The sequence below is a fragment of the Platalea leucorodia genome, assembly GCF_965183815.1.
Source record: "Platalea leucorodia genome assembly, chromosome: 10".
NCBI classification, from domain to species: domain Eukaryota; kingdom Metazoa; phylum Chordata; class Aves; order Pelecaniformes; family Threskiornithidae; genus Platalea; species Platalea leucorodia.
Genome location: NC_138832.1, coordinates 2,997,076 through 3,020,402, shown reverse-complemented (window position 1 = coordinate 3,020,402; position 23,327 = coordinate 2,997,076). Strand labels below are relative to the sequence as shown.

Sequence of the window (23,327 nt, the reverse complement as noted above, 5' to 3'; positions counted from 1 at the left end):
TTATCATTCCCAACCTTGCTCTGCCCAACCTCCCCAACACAAGCCATGTGCAAACTCCTCACCTCCTTGATCTCTGCTCGTTCTTTCATAAGGGTTTGTCTCCCTTGTAGTAGGGAGGCCAGCCCTTGAGCTAAACTAGCTGGTCATTACAGCCAGATATCAACTCCTGCCATCTGAATCCTTCTGCACTAAAATAAACAGGATTTTACCTATCTACTTTATGGGATGGTGTGAAGAACTACCTGGCTCCAGTGCCACTGTCTCCTTTTAGTGGAAATTTTTGGCAAGGCTGTTCTTTTGCACAGGACTAAACATGTAACAGAAAGATATTTCTAGAATTCCATGTGAATACAAACTTGATTGCTTTAAACAGTGAACGAAAGGTAAGCAGTAAACTGAAGTAAACACCACCATTCATAATGTTTAACTTCTTTTGACGTTACTTAGAAAAGCAAAGGCCTGGTTCCCTTTTTAGATCCTTTCCTGACTTTGATGAGGCTGAGCTACTTATTATCTTTTAAAATTAAACACTAGCTCTGAGGTCAACTTCCCCTTCAAAAGCAGTGAAAAAAATCAATTTGCTGAAATGCCAGAAATTAAAGGTCTTTGAAGATGGTTTATCTGCACATGTGCTTACACTTTTAGCAAAAACAAAAAAGCAATGGTGGTGTCTTATCAAAAAGTTTTGACATCTAAAGTTTAGTCAAAATAAAAATAAAAGCTTTAGTGGCTGGCAATTTAGTAACTCCTCTTGTGAATTTCAATTATGAATATATAAATATTTTCCCTACAAACTGCATTCGATTTCTAAAATGAATTAGAATTACAGTAAAAAAAGTGGATTAATTATAGCATGAGTAATTCAATCTATGAACAAAATCTGTTGCAACATAATCAAGATGGATCATTCATAAGTTTCAGGACCCAAGAAACACATATAGTTATTTTAAGACTTCTAAATGCTGCCAATGGTGTTAATACAAACAAGCAAACAAATTTTAAGTTTAATTTGCATTAGACTTGTCTTCACAAATTGTGAGGCACAAATTTTCAGGCTTTCCACGGGTTTGCACTGTCTAAAAACTGAGTGACAGAAATTCTATGATGCAACACTACATAAATAAGTATATATAAACCAAGCAGAACAAAATACCACATATGAAGCGCACCCATATGGGCCAGCATACCACTGATGTATGCCAGCAAGCATTTACATCTTTGGCTAGCTGCGCAGTGCTTATTTTATGTTCTGTGGGTGTCAGCATTACATAATTTCAATATTAACTTTATAAAATATAAACTTGTAATTTATCCAGCTATATGCTGTTAAACAGATCCAAGACTGAATGAAAACAGTGTGACTAAAACACTATATGAGAAACAGAAGGGATAGGTCCTATTAGCTGTCGTAATAATTAGATTGCAGCAGTTGAAGTCAATCTATTTTTTTCAAATTTATAATTATGAATTATATAATTTTGAATTGCAAGTTAAGTAACAAGAAGAATATTTAGAAGCTACTTTGTTATTCTTGTCACACTGTTTAGTTCTTCTGTGATCAGTCATACTGATGTATGTGCTGCAGCATTTTCGTGTGCTTTTGGTTCAGATTTGCCTAACACTTCTGGGACTACAATGAAAATGATAATTAATGTATTTTTCTTGGTCTCTTCTGTATTTTTACTACAGATGATGGAAAACATGAAAATACAATGGTGCTGAACTCGTCCTAATACAATTTTTTCAGGAATGGTTATTTTCATAAAAGAACTTTTTATACACCCTCACACAACAGTCATTTGGATTGTTAACTAACTTGTTTTTTTAACATCAAGTCATCCATCCTCTTCTGTTCATGTACCAAAATCCGTTTGCTCCTTTCCACAATTTCTCCCTTCTTAGTGATAGTCCTGCAGTAATTACTGCTAGCTTTGAAAACTTTCTGGTTTATCAAAGATTATTCTATAAAGTGTCTGATATCAAATTGTCGTGGTTTAACCCCAGCCAGCAACTATGCACCACACAGCCGCTTGCTCAGCCTCCCCCCCCCCCCCCGTGGGGTAGGGGAGAAAATTGGTAGGGTGAAAGTCAGAAAAAACTCGTGGGTTGAGATAATAACAGTTTAATAATTGAAGTAAAATGAAATAGAATGGTAGTAATAATAATAATATAATACAATAATAATAATGTAAAGCAAGTGATATACGACACAATTTCTCACCACCCACCGACGATGCCCAGCCCGTTCCTGAACAGCAATCGCCCTTTTTTCTCCGGCCAGCTCTCCTCAGTTTATATACTGAGCATGATGTCATATGGTATGGAATAGCCCTTTGGCCAGTCTGGGTCAGCTGTCCTAGCTATGCTCCCTCCCAGCTTCTTATGCACCTGGCAGAGCACAAGAAGCTGAAAAGTCCTTGACTAGTGTAAACTCTACTCAGCAAGAACCAAAACATCAGTGTCTTATCAACATTATTCTCATCCTAAATCCAAAACAGAGCACTCTACCAGCTACTAAGAAGAAAATTAACTCTATCCCAGCTGAAACCAGGACACAAATATAATACCTTAAGTTATCTTTCTCCATTACCCATGTCTTTTACATCCACCCATACTGCTGATATTGTAACTATTTTAAAATGTATTATTTTACAATCTATTTTACTGAATTGCTTAGACATGCAGAAGCTACTGATTTTCTGTGAGTCAACCCTAGGACAGGCATCATCTCCAGAAGTCTAATTTTTCTAACACGCTTTTTAAATTAATTTGGTAATATTTTTTGGTAACCAAAAAACCAAAAAAAAATTCACAAAAATACTCACTGTTCATTCTAAGAAGAAAACAAAGAACTCTGAGCAAAAAAGTATTCATCATTGTATGACAATATTTACTCACTGCATAAAGTTATCTGACTGTACATATTAAGGCTGCTCAGATGACAACTATGCTTATCAGTAACTGCAATTTTGTGACTACTCTGGTCAATATAAACACCTGAGGCAGATTTTTCCCCCCCTGTTATATTATTTCTACTGTTCTGTTGACAGTAAAAATACTTCTTTTTTATATGAACCTGAACGGTCCTATGTTCTGAGAGATTTATCTAAAGTAGAGAAGAAAAATTAAACACAAGAGATATTATTTTAGACTAATGATGATGCTCTTCAGTGAGAAAAATTTACTTAATATAAAGGAAGACATTTTTGTGCCAGAAAGAACATATACATGAACGCTATTAGAAAGGTATATTGGAAGAACCATTGAGGACAGAAGTTCAAGATTTTATTTTATTGTTAGTTATTAGTCACTTCATCATAGATATTTTTCTATGTCTATTTTCAAGGGTTCTGAGTTTTTACAGAGGTGATACATGTACAGAAAATAAAAAGAAGAAAGTATTAATAAAAAGTGGCTTGCTTTAAAGCAAGTTTTCATATTACAAAATTACACTGCAGATATACAGAACGTACTTGTATGCATGATAGAAGTCTTTTAGAATAAAAAAAGCTTACATTTTCAGTTGTTCCTGTGATTACATGTAGTCCATCATATGTTGATTTGATATACATTCCCTGAAAAAAGAGCAAGAGAGGTAATTAATATTTGTAAGAAACAAATAAATGATGTTTGCGTGATAATTAAAATAGTATGTTTATTCCAGTTTAAGGACTGTAACATTTGAACAGACTGGAAGGAACCATGGTCAATTAACATTTGCAAATCTAAGTTAAACAAATATGTATCAAGACCCATCATAAACAGCATAGTTTTCTCACTTAATGCTTTTTTTTTTTTATTCCAAAGTTTTTGGACAGAATACAACACTGAGCGTCAGCATAAAAGCTTGTTCCTATGCAGTATTTGAAATATTTAACATGACCTCTTTTTATCACTAGTGACACGAAAGAAGTGTCAAAACTGAAACCACAAACAGGAATAGACTTTAAACTTAAATGCCCCATCTTCAGAGAGTTACTGATTCAATAAAAATGAAACCATAGCCTGACTCAGAAGAGACATGAGCCCATACTCATATTGCCAATTTATGGAGAAAAATGAGCTTGGTGAACTAATAGGATCTTTGTAATTAGTCCAGCAAGAATTCTGCTTCAAGAAGGCAATTGACAAGATACAGAGAGACAACCTAAGTAGGTATCTATCTAGCTGTACACACACACACAGAGCCTTAAATGTCAGCGAGACTCAATTGCTTCCCATCTCTCCATATAGTATGGTTATCCATCAAATTTTGAAATCTAATTAATCTAATTGGTACTGCTGATTCATTATCCTTTCAATAATTCTGCATCACCTTGTGCTGTCAAAATGAAAGTTTAGACCCCCCAGCAATAAGAAAAAACATTTTGTTCACAGAAGCCAATTTCAAGATTCCTGAACGCTGATGAAGATCTTCAGGCTAGGTGTTTACACAAACAGAGACATCCAGAAAAAAAGAAAGAGAGAGAAAAAAAAAAAAAAAAGGAAAAATACTACAAAGGTAAGATCATATTGCTCTCCACAACTACCTAAATTGGAAGGGTATAGACAAGATGGAGCCAAACCCTTCTTGAAAGTGCACAGTGGGGGGCTGAGAAACAAGGGACACAAGTTAGAACTCAGTTTAAAACAAAAAGAATAAATTTTATTTTATTTTCTTCAATTTTATCATGACGATGATAAAACACTGGAACAGGCTGGCAAAGCTGTGGAATCTCTGACTTGGATATGACCAAAACTTGACTGGACGAGGCCCTGAGCAACCTGCTCTAGCTGGAGCTGCTTTGATTTTTCATCAAGAGAAAAATGTGACTTCTACGTTAATGTAAACTAATTCTATTTCATCAAGTTTTAACTTTTTTTAAATCTTAAAAGTAAAGACTCGCTAAAACTGATAAGGTCGCTTAACTCTGCTGGATAGGAAACTCCATTTTAGATTTTACTCACCATAACTACTTGTTCTCTTATATGAGACTGCTTTATAAGTTATTTCATTTGTAAATAACAAAAATGTCCAAATTAAGTCCTGAAATTACTTTCATAAAATTTGATTAGTTGGAAGAAAGAAGTTTCTGGGGAGTCTTCCATTATTTCCTTCTATACAGCTGGCTTAATTTTATCAGTGTTCACTATTTTATCGTCTCTGTAGTACCTTCAACTGTTACTGACAAACATCTGATTCTCTTTCTCTTTGTCAACTCAAAGCCATAAACAAGAACACTAGATCATGAAAAACCCTGAAAGTTCTCCTTGGACATGGGATGTTGAGTCTCCATTAAAAGTCTTGAAGAGATATTTAAATCCACCTAGTACGTGTTACGCTGGATTTCCACAGCGAACTTTTAGCCGGAATGTTGCACAACATTGCTGCATCCATCAGAGAAGTCTGTTATTTTAACACACAGTAGACTTCAATAACACATTTCCAGCCACACTTTTAATATCAAATTTAATATCACAATTTTAACACCCTACTAGTTTTGACAAAATTCATTTCCCACTTAACAAACCAACAGACTAAGATTTTTTAAGGCCAAACCAGAACATAGTGCTAAACTTTTCACTAAATTTTATCACATATTTCTTCATAAAGTTCTTAGCCTCTTGTTAAGCTATGTGTATTTTTGGAAAACATCAAATTACAATTTTATCTCTTAACACATGCCATCTGAGAGACATAAAACCCAACTAATCACTAAGAATTACCCTACATTTTGCTATCTGCTCTTTCATCTTAGCTATAAAACTTTAAGAACAAAAATATAAAAATAAACAGTCTTACTGAATGACTCATAGCTTTCAAATTATCCTAGATAGAGCTTTCATCCTCGTTTTCCCAAAAGAAAAATAACAAAAGAGCTTGTTTCTTGTTGACCATTACAGTAGCACTGTATCTCCTTGACATATCTGTATTACCTGAAAACCTTGAAAGATTACATTCTATCTAAAATATATAAAAATTGTTATATTCATTTTTTATTTTATATAGTTCAGAATGCAAGGTATTTTATATAAAATAAATATATATTACATATATATTTTACATATCTATCATATATAAAATAATAGCTCCAAAAATATTTTTCTGCTCAGGGGAAAGTTTGGAGTATAATACTCAAAACAAGATTGAAAGTATTCTTAAAAAGAACCCCTTGAAAAACATACACCAATTCTGAAAACAGCTTAATTTAGTCTAGGTCATCTGTTCTAGAGGCCTGATATGTTCCCTGCTTCAAATCATTCTTTCCAACCCTGTAAACATTTTTCCCTAAAAGAACCCCAGTCCTTGATATGCTGACTGTCAGCACTTGCCTGTCCTTTTGCAACAGATAACGCAGTGCGTAACGCAGTGTGTACAGTTCAATCCAGCTCTCAATTGTTTTCTGTGGTAGGAAGATTTTTAAAGGACAATTTATCCTTCCACATAAAAAGACACTGACACTTAGAAAAATTTTGTTTCTAAAGGGCAGTCTGTGTCAACCCTACTTTAGTGACTGGTTTGCTTCATCTCCACCCCCATCCTCATTTTCCTTTTTAAAATCAGCATTTGTAAAGAGAAAGACTAGAATCTCCAGGCACATTTTAAGCAATACTGGCACAGGTTAGCAGAACCCCTCAATAGTTTAAATTGCTCAGATATATATAAAAAGCAGTTTATTGATATAAACAGAAGGCTTTAAGGGGATCACTTTTATCAAACTTCAGTGAAAAATGAAAATCATCTACTCTGGCTTATAAGAAATTGCAAAACTGCAAAACTTAGTCATTTAAAGAGCTGTTAATTCTGTGAACCCAGAAAAAGAACGCAAGTATTCACAGTCTGAATTAGGCACAAGAGCTGGACCTTTCTTTCAATTTAATGGGCTATTGGCTATCTTTTTGTTCATCATTGTTTCATTCCATTTCCACTAATACAAGCATTTTTTTATGGTTAATAAGCCTAAAAAAAAAATGGAAATACATTCTGAAAAAATTTTCTGTCAGATAACATGAGTTCCAGGCAAATACTGATTTAAGAATTGAAGCAGTTGAAAAATTGAAGCAGCAAGCCTTTTTCCCAAGCCCAGATATAAATAGCTAAGTAGATCCTATTGCGACAACTGCTAACACTTCTGGAACTGTTAGAAATAGTTATTTTGTTTACAATTATTTTCTATTTTACCTGTGGCTTAAAGCAGTTATATTGATTCAGCGTATTCAAGAGCACCATATTCTTCTGTAGTAATGTATTTTTATATAAGCATAATCTTTAATTAACTTGTAAACGTATTTATTAAAAGAAGATCCACATATCCGCTGTTTTGATCCTATTAACTTCTGTTATAAAATCTGATGGAAATGAAGATACACTCTTGCGAGCTAATTATTGTCATATAACTCTTTACACAAACTGCTTACAAACTATTTTATAGATTTCAGCCATATGAGCCGTGTAAGTAAAATAGCAAAAACATCAGGCTAAGACTAAACAAGATGAATATTTTATCAGTGGGTTTCACAGAAAAAAAGCACATAAACGAGGGAACTTCTGAATCCTGGAATTCATCCTAGGGTCTGGATCGGAGACTTGCAGTGGGAAGTGGCTTTTTTTCCTGTTGTCTCCCACCTCCCTCTGTCTTCTGCTCCTTCTTCAACACGAACGGCTATCCCTCTCAAATAAGTTTTCTTCCCTGTTTAGTCTCCACAACACAAGCTTCTTTTCCCCCGCCCCCATCAGCTCTAGTCTCTCCTTCTGTGTTCAGTGCCCAACACCCAATCTTCCCACAAGCTTCTTCCTCCACACATCCAGTCCCACAATCAGTATCCAGACAGAAGGGGTGGAATTCATCTGCTTAAACAGTGATATCCAGAGAATATTTAGTCACTTCAAAGCAACAAAGAAATATGCGTACGTTTGGTAGATATGACGGGGAACCTTCTGGAGTGGCAACTGAAAGATGGGCATCTAAAACGGTACCAGACATCTACATCTACGCAACTGAGTCCTACTGTAGAGGTTTCTCCTACCTCTTTCCTTCCACTTTCAGTTGTTGCCCTCTCCACGTGGCTGTCTTCCTTTCTTCCTGCTCTTCTGGCTCACGAACATCCATTCTCCTTGTTTAACCAGCTCCAGGGTTCTCCTACCATATGCCTCACTATCACATCCTATTCACTTCTTTCTACCCAAGTAACTCAGTCATCCCCTCCTCAGTTCCCAATCTTCTGTCCTCTTATTGATCTATTCTCTGCCCTTCCAAGCAGAATATCACTGCACTCCTTTTTCAAAATGATGTCTCTCCTTTTTTTTCAAGAATGGGTCTTTATTCTGATTCTAGTTTCTTCTTGAATCCCACAAATGGTCTCAGAGCACAGAAGAATCACAAACTATACCCCTTATCTCTGGGCAAGAGGTGAGTGTTAGTCAGCAGTTAGGGGGTTAGAAATAAATAGTTGCTCTTTAATTACTGTGATAGGTCAGATATGAAACTCCAAAGAATTATACTAATATATGAGAGGTGCTACAGAACAAGGAAGTGTTTCACAGGCTGTTATATCAAGAACCTGACAGTTCCTGAGTAACTCTGTCACTGTCCCCAGTGAGAGAATGACTTAAATGTTTTTAATTAAAATCTGACCTTTGAAAACATATGGGAAGGTATCAGCCATTTAAAATCCCATTTTAAAGAGACTATTCCCCAGAAAATGGTGTTTCCAGTTATAAGTGGAATTTCCTTGAAAAATTTCTTGCAGAGTCATCTGGTTAATTAACCAGGATATAATGACAACAGTGTATTTTTAAGTGTTAACAGCTATTCCCAGGTTAATCCGTGGATATTTCAGACAATATTTGAAGAGCTCTGAATTTCACAATGAGACTAAACTCTCTTAGTATGAGCATTTCTGGCTCATACTTCCAACACTTCCAACTGTAGGCCACTATTCCTTTTGGGATAACAATGACCTATTATCAGATGATTCATGTGTTCATACCACTACTTTTCTGGAATATGACAAAATACTTCTGCACGGAAAATTCAGGTATTTAAAACTGCAATAAAATGGTCTACGTGTCTCAACAGCACTTCTACAGGGAGAAGACCGCTGGCTCTGCTTTTATAACACAGTGAAGCATCAATAGCAAAGATTCAGGTTTTTAATGCTACAAACTACCAGGGAACTGTTACACCCCTTGATCTTTTGCCCCAAACACGAAATGGTTCTTTAACCTTGTTCTAACTATCAAATTTGGACAGAAGCATATGAATTTCTTTGCTACTATATAGCATAACAACAGCTCTATGTATTTATTTGAACTATCTTACTCAAAAGAGAGTTTACTCTTCTTTCTTATAATGCTTTTACTAAATCCTATCTAAATAGAAACCCATGGACAACAAAAAAGTTAGGCTATGAGAACCTTTATATGTCAAGCATGATGGAACTTCGTCAAGTTTCTGTAAGCCTTTAAAAATAATCTGAAATAATTAGATTGACACCCTAACAGTTTTAGGACAGCCATTTGTATTTCCACAAAAAAGCTGCCTTCATATTCTACTTTTTCTTCTTGCATTCTCTTGCAATTCCTTTCTTGTAAAAATGGAGAAGATTGGCTTCCATCACCTTAAATTACAAATTCCAGATAAAGAGAATTACTATTTGAAAGGGTAGCTGTACATTAGATAGATGAATAATCCTTAATAAAGTTGGGTCTTTGCATGTGACAGCTTGTCTGTTTGTTTGGTTTTGTTTTTTTTTTTTTTTTCTCCAATGATACACAGCTGGTCTTATAAAAATGTTTATTCCCACAATCTTTGCTTCCCTTAAATTCTTAAATAAAATAGGATAAGTTCCCTCTGCAGAAAAATTAACAAAGCTGTGGATATGAGCAGTGTATATCTTAATTAAAGTGTGACAGATTACACTGTTTCCATCAGCAGTAAGAAGCTCAGACACAAGAGAAAACAACAACAAAAAAGTGAAAGGAAGAGGAATAAACGTGATACTGCATTCCAGAAGCAAAGCATTCCTCAGACATCAGAAGATACGAAAACAAACAATAAAAACCCAACAGCCTGCCTGTTTAGAATCTCCTGCTTAAGAGTAATCATTAATCTCAAAGAAGATTAAAGCTGCATGTTACGCAGAAGTATCTTTAAATATATGTACAGCTCATCAAGTTCAGAAGATTAAAAAAACAGAACAGTTTAGTCTGAAATAATACTGGCTCTAATAAAAAACCCCAGTCTTCCACTACTGACAATCTGTGATCATCCAAGAGTAGAAGAAAAAAACCCCAAAGTTCAAAAAATCCTCCATGCTCCTATCTTACGGACGGTGTCTATATCCACCATCTCGCTTAAAAGCCTGGTTCCCTTAGCCTGCCTTTGTTTATCTGACAGCAAAACTGCTCCAAAGCTGGCTCCGGATTTAGTCTGAGCTAATTAATAGTAAGGTTCGCATAGCCTTTCACCTACCCTCACCCTCGAGGACTTAGTAGCAAGCTTAGGAGCTGCACCTCTCCCCCTGCAAACAGTAACACAAACTCTTGCCTCAAGGGCCTATTGCTTATGCCGGGTCCATCAAGCCAAGACATTTAAAGCGGGTGCTGTGCTGCCGCACCAGCTTTGTCTAATCACTAAACAGAAATAATGGGACTCCTAAATGCAGAACTTGGTCTACGGACTTTTGAAACATAATAAATTCTGGGGGAGTAGGTTTTTCAAATATCACATTTTTGAGAAAAATCTTGCCTTGTACTGAGCAGTTATATGCAGTGTCTAAAAACTAAAATCATGCCATATTTCCTTTACCACAAGTTATTGTAACTTCAAAAGGAAGTTTACCATGCAATGCAATGGAATGGAAACCTATCTTTCTCTAAGCAGAAAGAAAAGTAATTTGCAAAAAGTATTTGTAAGTATTAAAATGATCCAATTTCCTTTGTCATGCTACAATTGACAATATAAATAACTCAAAGAATTGAAAAACGGAAAGCCAAGGAAGGGAATTTTCTTAAATCATTAAGTTAAGGTTATTTTATTCCATTTCATAGAAACTTACATGTGCATGTTCTCTTTCTGTCAATATGGTCAGAACTGACAGCGGTTCTCAGAGTCTAATACATCTTTTCTACAGGCGTTCATTTCAAGTTTGCCAAATTGGTAGTTTGAAACAAAGTTTTGCCTTCCAGCCATCTTATTCAGACTGATCATGCAGTACACTTCAGATGTAAATGGTATTACCATACCTAGTACTACAATTCAGGAGAAAGTGTTTTACAATCTTTAAAGTTACTTTAAAATGAAATGGAATATATATGGAGGGTGTTTTAGTATTTGCCACTGAAAAGTCAGTGGCTACATAGGGAAAAGGAGGAAGCAATTTGACTGGTGTATGCAACTGGTACGGCTTGGGGAGGAATGGAAAGAGAGAGAAAAAAAACCCAGTATGTTTCTGGAGGCTAGCAAATGCCTGCAGAGATCAGGATGCAAACACAATCATCAGAACTTGGAACGGAACCTAAAATGTGTGCTTCCCAATACAAATTCCTTTGTCCAGCAAGCTGCCATGAAACTACCAGCAGAGAGTGTGCTCTGGGGAATGCATGAGATAAGACTATTTTTTAATAAAGCAGACTGAAAAAGAAGATACTTGAGAGAGGGAAAAAAAAAGAAAAAGACGACTATTAAGCTCATAAAAGCATGGATAAAAAGTTAGAAAATGCTAAAACTGAAGGTACACATTCAGATGACATACAGTCCCTTTGTGAAAATGCTTTATGATCCAGAATTTATTTAAACAATTAAACACACAGACACGGCCTTGCAGGAGTTCTGACTCCGTGTAGTAACTGTATGGACTTGGACCTGGAAATTAATTCAGTTTATGTGTAAGCTTATGCAATGTCTATAGGATTTCTGGCTCATTTGTTGAAGAAATTAGAAGGCCTATAATAAAAGCAGTTTTGCAAATCGAATTTTGAAAATAGAGAAAGGCTTATCAACTGAATATCATTCCAGATAACTGAATTCTCATATAAATCTAAGTCATTTACCACACACTTTTCACCAATCGCAAATAACTGTGTTCATTTTCTAGATGCCAACCCTGCATGAAGCTGATGCTAGAGTTCTCAGTAGCTCTGAAAACCTTAGCTACACTTAAAACCAAGAAAGACTGTATTTTAAACTTATGCTATAAAGGTAACAAGTGTTCTGAAAAATTGTATAGTAAGCTTATCCTGCAAAATAGATTTTTGGTGATTTTGACACAAATGGCTCTGTGCATTAGATTCCTATCTCTAAAACTAAAATTACAATATCAGTTTCACAAGTGTGTTGTGAGGATGAATTAATTAGCGTCTGTGAAGCACTCAGTAAGGCCATAAAAAAAAAAAAATCTCACGATGAAATTAGTAACTCAAGGGAATGCAGAGCTAAGCTGAAGTATGGTAAATAAGACCTCAACCCCTACACTGAATGGTAAGGATAAAAATGGAACTCTGAATACTTTCCATTCAGTGAATAGCACTCATTTTTCTCTTGAATGGAGCAGAGATCCTGTGGAAAAAAACTGCTATACAATCATGAGAAAGCCATTTGTAATTCATTACTCTGTTCTATATTTGATTCTGATTAATGTTTTCTTTTCCTTTTCACATGATTTTTCTTTTATTCCCATTTATAGTCCTTTTTCATATTTTTTTCTAAACAGAACACAGTGTCAGCAAAATTGATTACAAGGAACTTTCCAACCTAACGTGTTATAGCGCCTTCACAATTAGGCACAGAAAACTCAGTTATTTGCTGTGATTTCACTTTATCAAAAAAAAAAAAAAAAAAAGAGAGATGGGCAATTTTGATTGCCGTATTTGTCTCATGTCCTCTGTCAGCAGTGCCCGCTTACTGCAGTTTTGTTGGCTATAAACTTATGGGTACACTGCGGATGGAGAACTTCACCATGGTTCTTCCACCCAGTGACAGAGTCCAGCCTAGAGCACTATTACAGCACGGGCCCTGTCTGCCTCCTGTTCCGTTAGAAAAGAGGGTGGTCTGGAGGAAAGCGTGGACCTCATGACAGGCCACAACAATACAGCCGACAACTCTCGTCTTGGTCACTCATGCCTTAAAGGTTTAAATCATACTCCAACACTTTATGATAAGCTGCTTAGAAAGTATACCATTCATATCCAAGAACTCCTGAAAGACGCCTGCCTAATATTGCACACCATTAAGTTTTCAGCTCACTGTCGGACATGCCATTTTTGAGGCAGGATACATTCCTTCTGTCCTCCACCAGCCTACACCCCTGTCCTACATCTAGAGCTAGCACCGAATGGGACACACGAGCAATGCCAAGCCCTGCTGGATATGCTCCATCATCTCTGAGGAAAATACATCCTGTCTGTGTTTGTGTTCTCTTCAGCACGGATAGTGAACTTTCCTCTAAGTAGACCAGCAGAAATCCATTACATTTCTGGATAGAAAGGAGAGCTATACAGAGACCCAGACTGCTAGCATGCAGGACGTGGTAGTCTTAATGCAAGCTGAAAGCCCTGGCAGATTGACAGCACGTATACTACACAAGCTGTAAACGATACTGACCTGGGCTTTCCTGGATATCCCTGCACTAGCTCAGAAATCAGACCAAGAGAAGACTGAAACTGGGCCACAAAAGGAACACATTTGGCTACTGGGATGCAGCAGCACAGCAAGCAAATTGTATCTGTCTTCAGGATTAAGTACTGGGCTAAGCATCTGTGATGCCACAGAATTAAAATTAAATGTGTTTTATGCTGTTGTAATGTTCTTTGTTGACTAAATCAGTCTAAGAATAAAGTAAACTTATGTTGTCGTACCAACCCCCCTCATGTTATTAAATTACATCATTCTCAAATTAATATGCATACCTCAAAATAATTATGCTCTTGTAACTTTGACAGGATTTGCATATGATGTTCATTGCTATTCAATGTCAGAACAAAAAGTAAGATATTGAAATAATACAAAACATCTCAACTAACAGAAATTTAAAATAAATCTGTAAATCATGCTGAACTACAAACAAGAAACATGCCACAACGTGTATAGTTACACTGCAATGTCTTTTAATTTGTCAATTCTGGAATTTTCTGCAGATAAGCCTCATGGCTACCAATTTCTCTACCCACTTCCCCTTTTTTCCTCCTCCAACAGCTTCCTCCAACCCAAGAACAACATTCCTGGATCCTTCCTCTTGAGGGGGAGGAATCCTGAGAAGGCAGCTGAAGACAGTATAAGAGATCGTACTGGGAAAAGTAGCCTGTCTCTCGAGGAGGATGTGCAAGAACATCCCAGTGCCTGCAGTGCTACCTTACACTCTAGCTTTTATTAGGACCTTAGGTTTCCAAGTACAATCCTCCTATAGCCTACCAATATCAGAATGGTTGTAAAGTAGGGGACCACAGAGGGGAGACAGAAATCTTTACCCACTGACTCCTAAAACTTCACAAAAATCCCTTGTCCAAGAAATGTAATGGTACATTAATACTTAAAAGCGGTAGCCAAATAAATATTAGACTATCATCCCTGCAGAACATTTTAATAGTGTGATCCATTACTCACGCAGGGCAGCTGGGATGTTCAGAAGACACCTAACCAGTCTGCTCAGTGAACAACAATTTACGAATATAAGGGATTTATTTTGTTTCTGGGATGATACTTCTAAAAGTTTTATTTGAACTGAATCATTAGGGAGACTTATAACTATTTTTATGCAAGCCCAAGAAACATACCTTCCACTAATCATTTTCAAAGCATATTAATTAATGATATTTAGTTAATTTTATTTGTGCATGTATGTATTTGGGGATTTATTTGGTACATTCCAAAAACTACAATATGGCTATCAAAGGACTATAACTTTTCTTTAGCTGCTCCTATAGTTACCACAGTTGCACATGAAGCCCTAGGTAAAATAGGTTTTAATTAAAAAAAAAAAAAAAAAAATTACAATCCCTTTAATTTATATAAATTAATTAAACCACTTTCAGAAATCTGATTCAGCTTACCAAAAAAGAAATAGTAGGACACTGCATGAAAATACATTTTGATTTCTTGACAAATTAAAAAAAGAAATCACCTTAAAGACCAGAGGCTTGTATTCTGTATTCTAACAGTTAAACTTTAAACTGCTTTGCTACTTACCAAACCCTCACTGGGCATAATGCTGGTGAGATGAACTACCTCAAGATGTGCTGACTGTGACACCAGAGAATCAGATGAGAGCGAAATGATGTGGTCACAAATCCCAGACAAGGTTTTACACTACGAAGAAAAACAAGTCAATATAATTCCTCATATTAAACTGAAACTACTAGCAAAGACGTTCTTATTCTGAGAACTACCCGAGAATAAACAGGTAATTTTATTTCTTTGTATTGTAAAAACTACAGGTGCATGAAAGTCAAGAACAAAGAAATACCCGATGAACTTCATCTTATCTGTCATTATAATGTATCATTATAAATACAATGGAAGTCGAATGAAATATGTAAAAAATAAATGCCTTACACACCAACTTAATAACCTATTTTGGCTAGCAAATAATGAGAGCAACCCTACCAACAGTGACGATTAGGTGAATTCTGCATTATACAACTCAGAAAATTTTTCCTTTGTTAAAAATTACACTGGCAGAAAAGTGCCTCGGTTAATCCATTTCCTGAGGTAGAATTCCACTGCATCTTTGAACACATCCTTTAACTGATACTCTAGATCACTACAACTATGCAATAATTTTATGTTATCCTACCTTCCAGCTAAAGATCTCAAAATCTTAATGCCAATCCACAGGAACACCTTCGAAGTAGGAACCCCATTCCATAGGTGGTAGCAGTGATACTGACAGATTAAACCTATCCATCAAAGGCAAAGAGTAAGTCTACAGACCAGAAAGGAGCTGATCTGTACTCTCAGAGAATCTTCACGTGTAAAGATTTATTCCCAAGTTTGCATGTGTTGCTTAAGGTGTTCCTTTAAAAAGACTATGCCTAAAAATATTTGAACCTAATCTGAAAGCATTCATTTAGATGAATTTCAGAATGGTATTCTGGTCAAAGTTGTTTTGTATGCATCTATTTTCCTTTGGGGACTATACTCTCATTTTCTCTAATTATAGCAAATGGTAGTGAAATCCCTTAAGGGAAGTTTTATTTCAGGCATTTGCAAAAGCATGAGGATTTCTAATATCTCATTTGACACTATACATATAAGTTAAACAAATAAGTTGTCACAATGAATAAATTAACTGGCTGAATTTACAGATTATATTTCCATTCACCATATAGTCAGTCATCTGGAAATGTATAAGTATATATAAAAGTATAGCTCTGGACTACTGGATGTGGCAGTTGTGTTTTGTATCAGCTGAAAGACGCAAAGCATCCCATTCAGGTATGCATGACTGCATCTAAAGGTCAACAAAACCCAGAAATATTTCTAGCAGTTTCAGCTTTTGGCCAGAACCCCTAAACAACACTTTAGGTCCTGTCTTCTCCCACCCGAGATACAGAAACTGGTTTGCTCAAAAAATGTATTGTACTGCTATTCTGCATAGGAACCGGTGGTTGACCCTGTCTGTCAGTATATGCTTTCAGCCAGCTTTTGAATTACTGTCATACCAAAATATTACTATGATTTCAAACTGAGGTCCTCCCTTACGCCTTAACATTTAAGATCGTATGTACAGATTAGACGCAGACTAAATCCCAGAGACAACACTTTCTACTTTCTGATGTAGTGTTTTAACTTTACAGTTGTCACATGCAAATACTTTTTCAGTAAACAAACTGTGGAATGAAATAAACAGGAAAGAAGTTTTCAATCAAATTTACTCTTATGAATCTTTAAGATTGCCTCATCATTCAGAAAGTTCATTAAAATCTATGTAGGATTTTAGCACCAGGAAAATACTGAAGAAAATTATATTGAATAATTAAAAATATCAGTTTGCTCTAAAAGTCGTTCAGCAGATACAAGAGAGGCCTGACATCAGTTGTAAACAATGCAAAGGCGGAGATAGTATAAATGGGAGAACTGAGCAGAATTTATGAATAGCAGCACAGGGTCAGGAAGTAACCTTTGATATGGCACTGTCAGCATGAGATGATACTTTAACATACTCTAAAGTATTTTTGGCATAAAAAAAGTCTTGTGTACTAGTTCCAAAACCACAGAGAAGCAAGGTGCATACTCTCCAGATGGCGCAATACTACCGCACTTGAGAAAATCTCAAACAAAAATGGATTCTTCAAGAAGTTCAGTACCTGTTGCAGAAGAACTCTACATAGAGTTTTACAGGCCGTCCAACACCCAAAACCCATTTATTACATTTCTTTCAATGGGCCGTGACAAGAACAGAATCTCTAGGAAACCGCTAAGTCTTGAACAAGACACGCAAACTTATACGTCACAAAAAGTATTTTTAGTATGGCAGCCACTGCTGGGTCTGTACAATGAATATAAGTTAATAATCTGTATTTACTGCTGAGAGAAAGAACAACTAGCAGGCTGTAATTTTTAATTATCATAGGTATACCATATTAGTCTAAAGAACAGATGTAGTCCTGATAACCACCTTTTGCTAAATAGATATAAAAAAAACCCCAAACCTGACTCTCAGACATGCAGTTTAAGTGGTCCTGAAGATCACTCCTTCATAACTTATCTTTTCCCATAATACCTGAGTTGCAGAGTAGACACAGTCTAGTCATACGACTAGTGAGGGAATGGCAACTGTGCACCTGCAACCACATCATCTGAGCACATGCCACCCTAGTGTGGAGTTCTTCCAAACAAATCTACACCTCAGTGAATCTCTCCAGTAACCAATGAAGAAAGTCAATCATGGATCATGATTTTAAAAATCTGTCTTTACTTCTAAGTGTATCTTCCTTAATATCTCTCAGAAATAAAACAAAAGGCCACGTGGTATTTAAGAGTTATAGATTCTAGCACTTACAAATGTAAAATTGTACTTTAGAGCATCACAATTATTTTTCTTGAGTATTTTTTTAATTTAATTTTTTTTATTTTTAGAAATAAAGTGCCCATAAAAGAAATGAACAATTTACAAAGCTTATTCTTGAATTCAGTATCCTTGAAGTAATTTTTTTTAAGATGCTGTGAGAAAGATTCTTCTCACTTCACCCAGAGTTATGATGATAAGCAGGTTGATTCACAGAGTCTGGATGCTCTGGATCAGGTAGTAACAGGTGATTTTGCTCCGGCTAAAATGAGTTCTACTCCCTTGGGATCCAGGCTCTTTAAGGTTCATCACACTTTCACTGCTGAGCCTATGGGATACTTAAAAACTGAAACTTTTCTCTCTTCTCTTCTAGCTTTTCAGGCTTCCATCCAAAACTGATAGAAAAGTAAAAGGTAGCATTACTGCTAAAGATGTATTTCTAGACATCATATGCAGTTAGAATTGTGGGTTAAAAGATGCATATATATATATATATATGCGTGTGTGTGTGTGTGTACATATATATACACACTCTCTAAATCCCAGAAGATTTCAGGTGCTTTTAAAAGTTCTTTTCAGAATCAGGTTTGCAAAAGTAAGCTTTTTTCTAAAAGTCACTGCATGCTTTCTGAATTTCACAGCACATCAATGTTTTACGACAAATTTTAATCCCCGCTGGAAGCAGAGTATGTGTAAAAGGCTTTAAAAAAAAAGTCAGGCACTTGGTTAGAGCTTGTCAAAAGCTTATCTGAACTTGTAAATCCTTTGAGATTTCCCTTTAACCATACATTTTAACTCTATCTCGGTGTCAGTACAAGTTTTCTGTGCCAGTACCAGGAAAATATAAAGTATTTAAAGGCCAATACCTAATCAATAACTTTGTATAAGATCCTTTCATTCCCCTTCATCATTAGATTTTTCAAGTGCTGAAGGCACGAAGTGCTCAGTCTGACAATCAGTGATGCTAGTAATGCACCAGGTCTGACTGATCCATTGCTGGAATTCCATGCCAGCAATCCTAGTAAACGTGTTACACTATTAAGAGTACTGCGAAGCTTCCAAAACAATCTAAGAACAATAATTATGTATTTGTAATTAACTATAGGTATAACAGAGAGAATTACTCCATGGAACTGTGTGAAAGGGGAGAGTGAGAGGGAGTATCTGACCTTGCCTGCTAAAATAAATAGGCCTAAGCAGAAGAAAGCTGATTCTTAAGCCTTAAACGTGAAAGACTTCCAATTTAGGAAGGAGTAAAAACCTTGGTAGGAATGGTTAAGTGAATGACACCATCTTCAATAAGCCTCCAATCTTCAGAGAAACTGGAAACAGTATTTTATTAATATTGTTTGGGTAGAGTCTCTCCATTTCTTTAAGTTGATGCAAAAAAAGACATTTTGAATGTTAAATCTAGTACAAATGAGTACTGGGGCAGTCATTAAACTGGCTGGCAGGAAGCACAACTAACTTGCACTAAGTCGGTTTCAGGGGGTCACAAAACAGGTACGCTGATATCTCTCCCTTGCCGGTCTTCAAAATAAATTTTAACTTTTTAGCTATTTGACCTTATGTATGAAAACTTTAACTTTTAGCAACTGATATAATTCATCAGAAGTTGTGTCAAATAGTAGGAGCTTTAATTCCCTATGGTAGCTTTATTTTTTTTTTTTAAATCATTTAAGTGGATGGGGTAGGATTAGAAAATACCAAAGCAGAATATTGAGATTACTTACCACATGAAGAATTTTATTTTCTGTTTCGTACACTGTACAATCCTGTGGTAAAATAAAACAAAAACAATTAATGCACATTCTTTTAAGGTTCCTATTAAGAAAGAAGAGAATGCTTTATGCTGATAACCATCTCTTACAGATGTACCTGTAAAGACAAATGATCTCTTGAGTTTTGTCATGTGCAAAAGGTTACTTTACAATCTTAGGAAACTTGACTTCTCTTGTGGCTGGTTAACCTCAGGGATCTATTCTTCCCTTTACAGTCATGAAACTCTCACGCTCAATACCAGCAATGATATAAATGTAAGGCAGAGGGGACAGATTCATGATAGTAAGAAAAAAGTAATTGAATATAATTAATCCGGCATGTCAGAAATTCAACGATGTGCAGAGCAAGAGATACATTGCCTAGCCTTAAATCAGGCAGAACGTGTTAGCTGTTCTACAAGTTGCGTGGGGTGCAGGCAGTTGTGTCAGACCTACCGCTAGGTAGCTTGTGTTACTCTAAAGCACGGGAAGGAAGAGTAAACAGAGAATATATTGACAATAAGCATAATGCTAAAGATGTTAAGCACGGTCTGCCCACACTGCAGTTTGATTCACTCCATCCTTTGCTTCAAGGCCCTGATTGTCTACACCATCCACAAGGGACAAGAAACAGCAACGGTCCCATCTCTTGAGAGAAGTCACGTAACTGCTCTAGCTTCGGACCTTGGAAGGCACAATTCACACCAAAAAGGGATGAGAAAGGACACGGGCTTGCTCATGTTGAGCACTGGTCCAGGGATATCCAGGGGGTTTCACTGCCTTAAGGCCTCCAAAGAACAACTCCGTCCCAGCTTTCCATTACACAACATTGCTATTAACCAATTTAAAGTAGGCCTGAAAAACAGTATTCCTGATCAATCGCTTTATTTCCTTAAGACTTGTAACTTCTAGAGCAGTCATCTTCCTATTTTAGTTATAATTTTAAGAATAATAAATCTTATCACTACATAACTTAAGAGTCATTACTCCCTTAACTTGTGTTTTGATTTGGTGGTATTACAGTGGCTAGAATATTACTTTTCCTTCATGAAACAAAGCATACAAATTCCTAAAAGAGATCTACTGCCTCTACTGCTTCTAATGTTTTGAAGATTTCCTCAGTACAATCCTCTATAAAGCAAGACACAGGCGTGGGAAGACAGTATTTAACCCTTTCCTACAGGAGAGGGCCCAAGTGCACTGAGGCAGCTCTACCCCACCCTTCTCCTGTCAGTCAGCACTCCGAATCACCACACGGGCTCTCAAGCTATATTTTACTAAAACATAGAATTAAAAGGAAAATACAGAGAACAAGTGTGCCAGACAGGGTGAGATTAGAATAGAGTACCCAAAAAAGCCGGTCACCTCTGAGGCCAGCCGCAGCCAGGGCTGCAGCCCCCACGGCCAGGCTCCCTCTGCCCTCAGCCCCGGAGCTCCAGCACCTCCCGCCGCTCGCCCGAGGCAGGCAGCCCACCACGCTCCTACACGGTGAGCGCCGGCCTGCGGCACCCACCTGTCATCAAAGGGGTGCTTTTTTGTAACAAAACCCGAGCAGAAAATATTTCTGACGCATGCCGGCGTTTCCCTGTGTTCAGGGCGAGCGACACCCTGAGCCTGTGGCTGGCGGGAGTCCAGAGCCCCGGGAGGGAGGGGAGGAAGAGGCCGCCACAAAACGTGCTGAGGACCGGGCAGGGTGGGAGCCTCGCCTCGCCAGGGGCCTCGTTTGTCATAGGAATCTTGTTCGTAATGCTATCCTGGCACTGATTATTTACATTTAAGTCAATTAATGGTTAACAACAGAAAAAAGTTATGATGGGAAATTGCTAAATACTTCTCCAAATGTTATGTCACATTGGAAAAAGCTTTCTACAAAGCAAGATAAGGATTTCAGGACATATTTTTAAGGATGAGGATATGAGAAGAAAAAAAAAAACAACACTGTCCTGTTTATTTTTCTTTTTTCCTTGAATAAGTTTTTAAGTAAAATTTAACTTACTGATATACCTAAAAGATCCCCTCAAGTAACGTAAGATTCCCTATAGTTCTCAAGGTTCCCTCTTTCCTGGACGAGAATACGTTAGCCATAACAGTTAATTGCTTTAAACTTCCCATGAAATGATTCCAACGCCCTCGCTCCATTTACTCCAGAAGGAGGTTAGCTGTACGATCGGCTTAGGCTGTGGTACCCTTTGTGAGGGAAATACCAGCCGCCTGGCAGATCTCTGCTCCTCTTCCCCGGCAGCTCAAGCCCCGGGCTGTGCCCCGTCCGCTGGGGCCACGTCCAGCTCTCCAGCCCTCTGCGCTGGGGCTGCCCGAGGGCCCCGGCCCCCGGCCCCTCCGGGGCCGCTGCGGAGCAGCTTCAGCTGCCCCAGGCACTCGGCCCTGGAGACCCGGTCACTGCCACACCCTCCACTCTAGGCGTCACGTTTATTTTGGAGGACTGGCATTTTTGTAGAGAAATTAATTTCTAAGTGAATACAGTTTAAAGAATATTGTCACAGAATAAGAAAGTTAAAAATCAGAAGATTGTGAGTGCCAAGGAACACAGAGAAGAATTTATATTAGCATTTCATGGTCAAGTATCCCTTTGATGTTTCTTCTGTATTCATACTGTTATTTTCTACAGCGCAAAAAAAGAATTCAATTAGTCAGTCTGGTTGGCAATGCCCAAGGCAATTTTTCCTACAAGTTTTACACACTTCAAACAGCACATCCACCATCTCCCTTTAACCCTCCGAGCACCAAGAGAACAAAATGATCACAGCAGGGCTTACAGTTTGACTTCAGAGCTAATGCTGCTTTTTAAATTATTCCTTTAATTTCTGTGCTAGAAATACAATATGTGCTTCATTCTGAACAAACTTAATTACTTCAGGTCAAAAAAATAGAGGACTTATGTATAGTAAAACTGAAATTTTACTGTTTTGTAGAGCAGAATTAACGTTAGCTATACTTATGTTGCACATTCAAGATTACATTAGCATTAAAAATGTTAATGGCTTTTGGATTCTTTCCAAAATAGATGCATATTGACTTTTTTTTTTTTAATACACCAGACTAGTTTAACTGAGAGGTTAAAAGCACTTGCAATATTATACTAAACTATTAAGATATGTAGGTCACAATATTCTTCTGATTTATTTTTCTCTGATACATAGCAATGCACTAGGGATCTCATTAAAAAAAAAAAAAAAAAAAATCTTCCAGGACTAACATTTATAGAATTTTTGATCTATTTTTCTTAGAAAATAAATAATGGTTATAATGGTATTCTTTTTACATCCTCCATAAGCAAGATGACATGTTAAAAATGTTTTTTCTTAGAGTTGAAAAAACTTTAAAAAATTAGTAGCTGAATTCTATTTCCCCTCTGTAAAATGGTAAATACAGGAATTACAAAAATAGTCACAGCAGCAGTATTACATGCAAGCCAGCTTCTGCACTATCCAGAACATCCTACCTTGCAAAGGTACAGTGCACCTTCACAACTGATAAAGTAAAACAGCCTTCTTCTGAATATTCATAAAGAGAAAAGGTCAGTAGGACTTGTGCTCACCCACACTATATTAATAATTTTACTTT

General features: G+C 36.7%; 1 protein-coding gene across 1 annotated transcript in view; it reads right to left on the bottom strand.

Annotated features, from left to right (window-relative positions):
* LOC309595686 (connector enhancer of kinase suppressor of ras 2-like) overlaps positions 1 to 23,327 on the bottom strand; it is a gene marked incomplete at its 5' end in the record, with an annotated part of 209,411 nt that overhangs the window by 82,015 nt on the left and 104,069 nt on the right. The window contains 3 exons of the mRNA XM_082322943.1: positions 3,516 to 3,575; positions 15,165 to 15,284; positions 19,719 to 19,760. Of these exons, the coding sequence (XP_082179069.1) occupies positions 3,516 to 3,575; positions 15,165 to 15,284; positions 19,719 to 19,760 (222 nt within the window). The remainder of the gene's footprint in view (positions 1 to 3,515; positions 3,576 to 15,164; positions 15,285 to 19,718; positions 19,761 to 23,327) is intronic.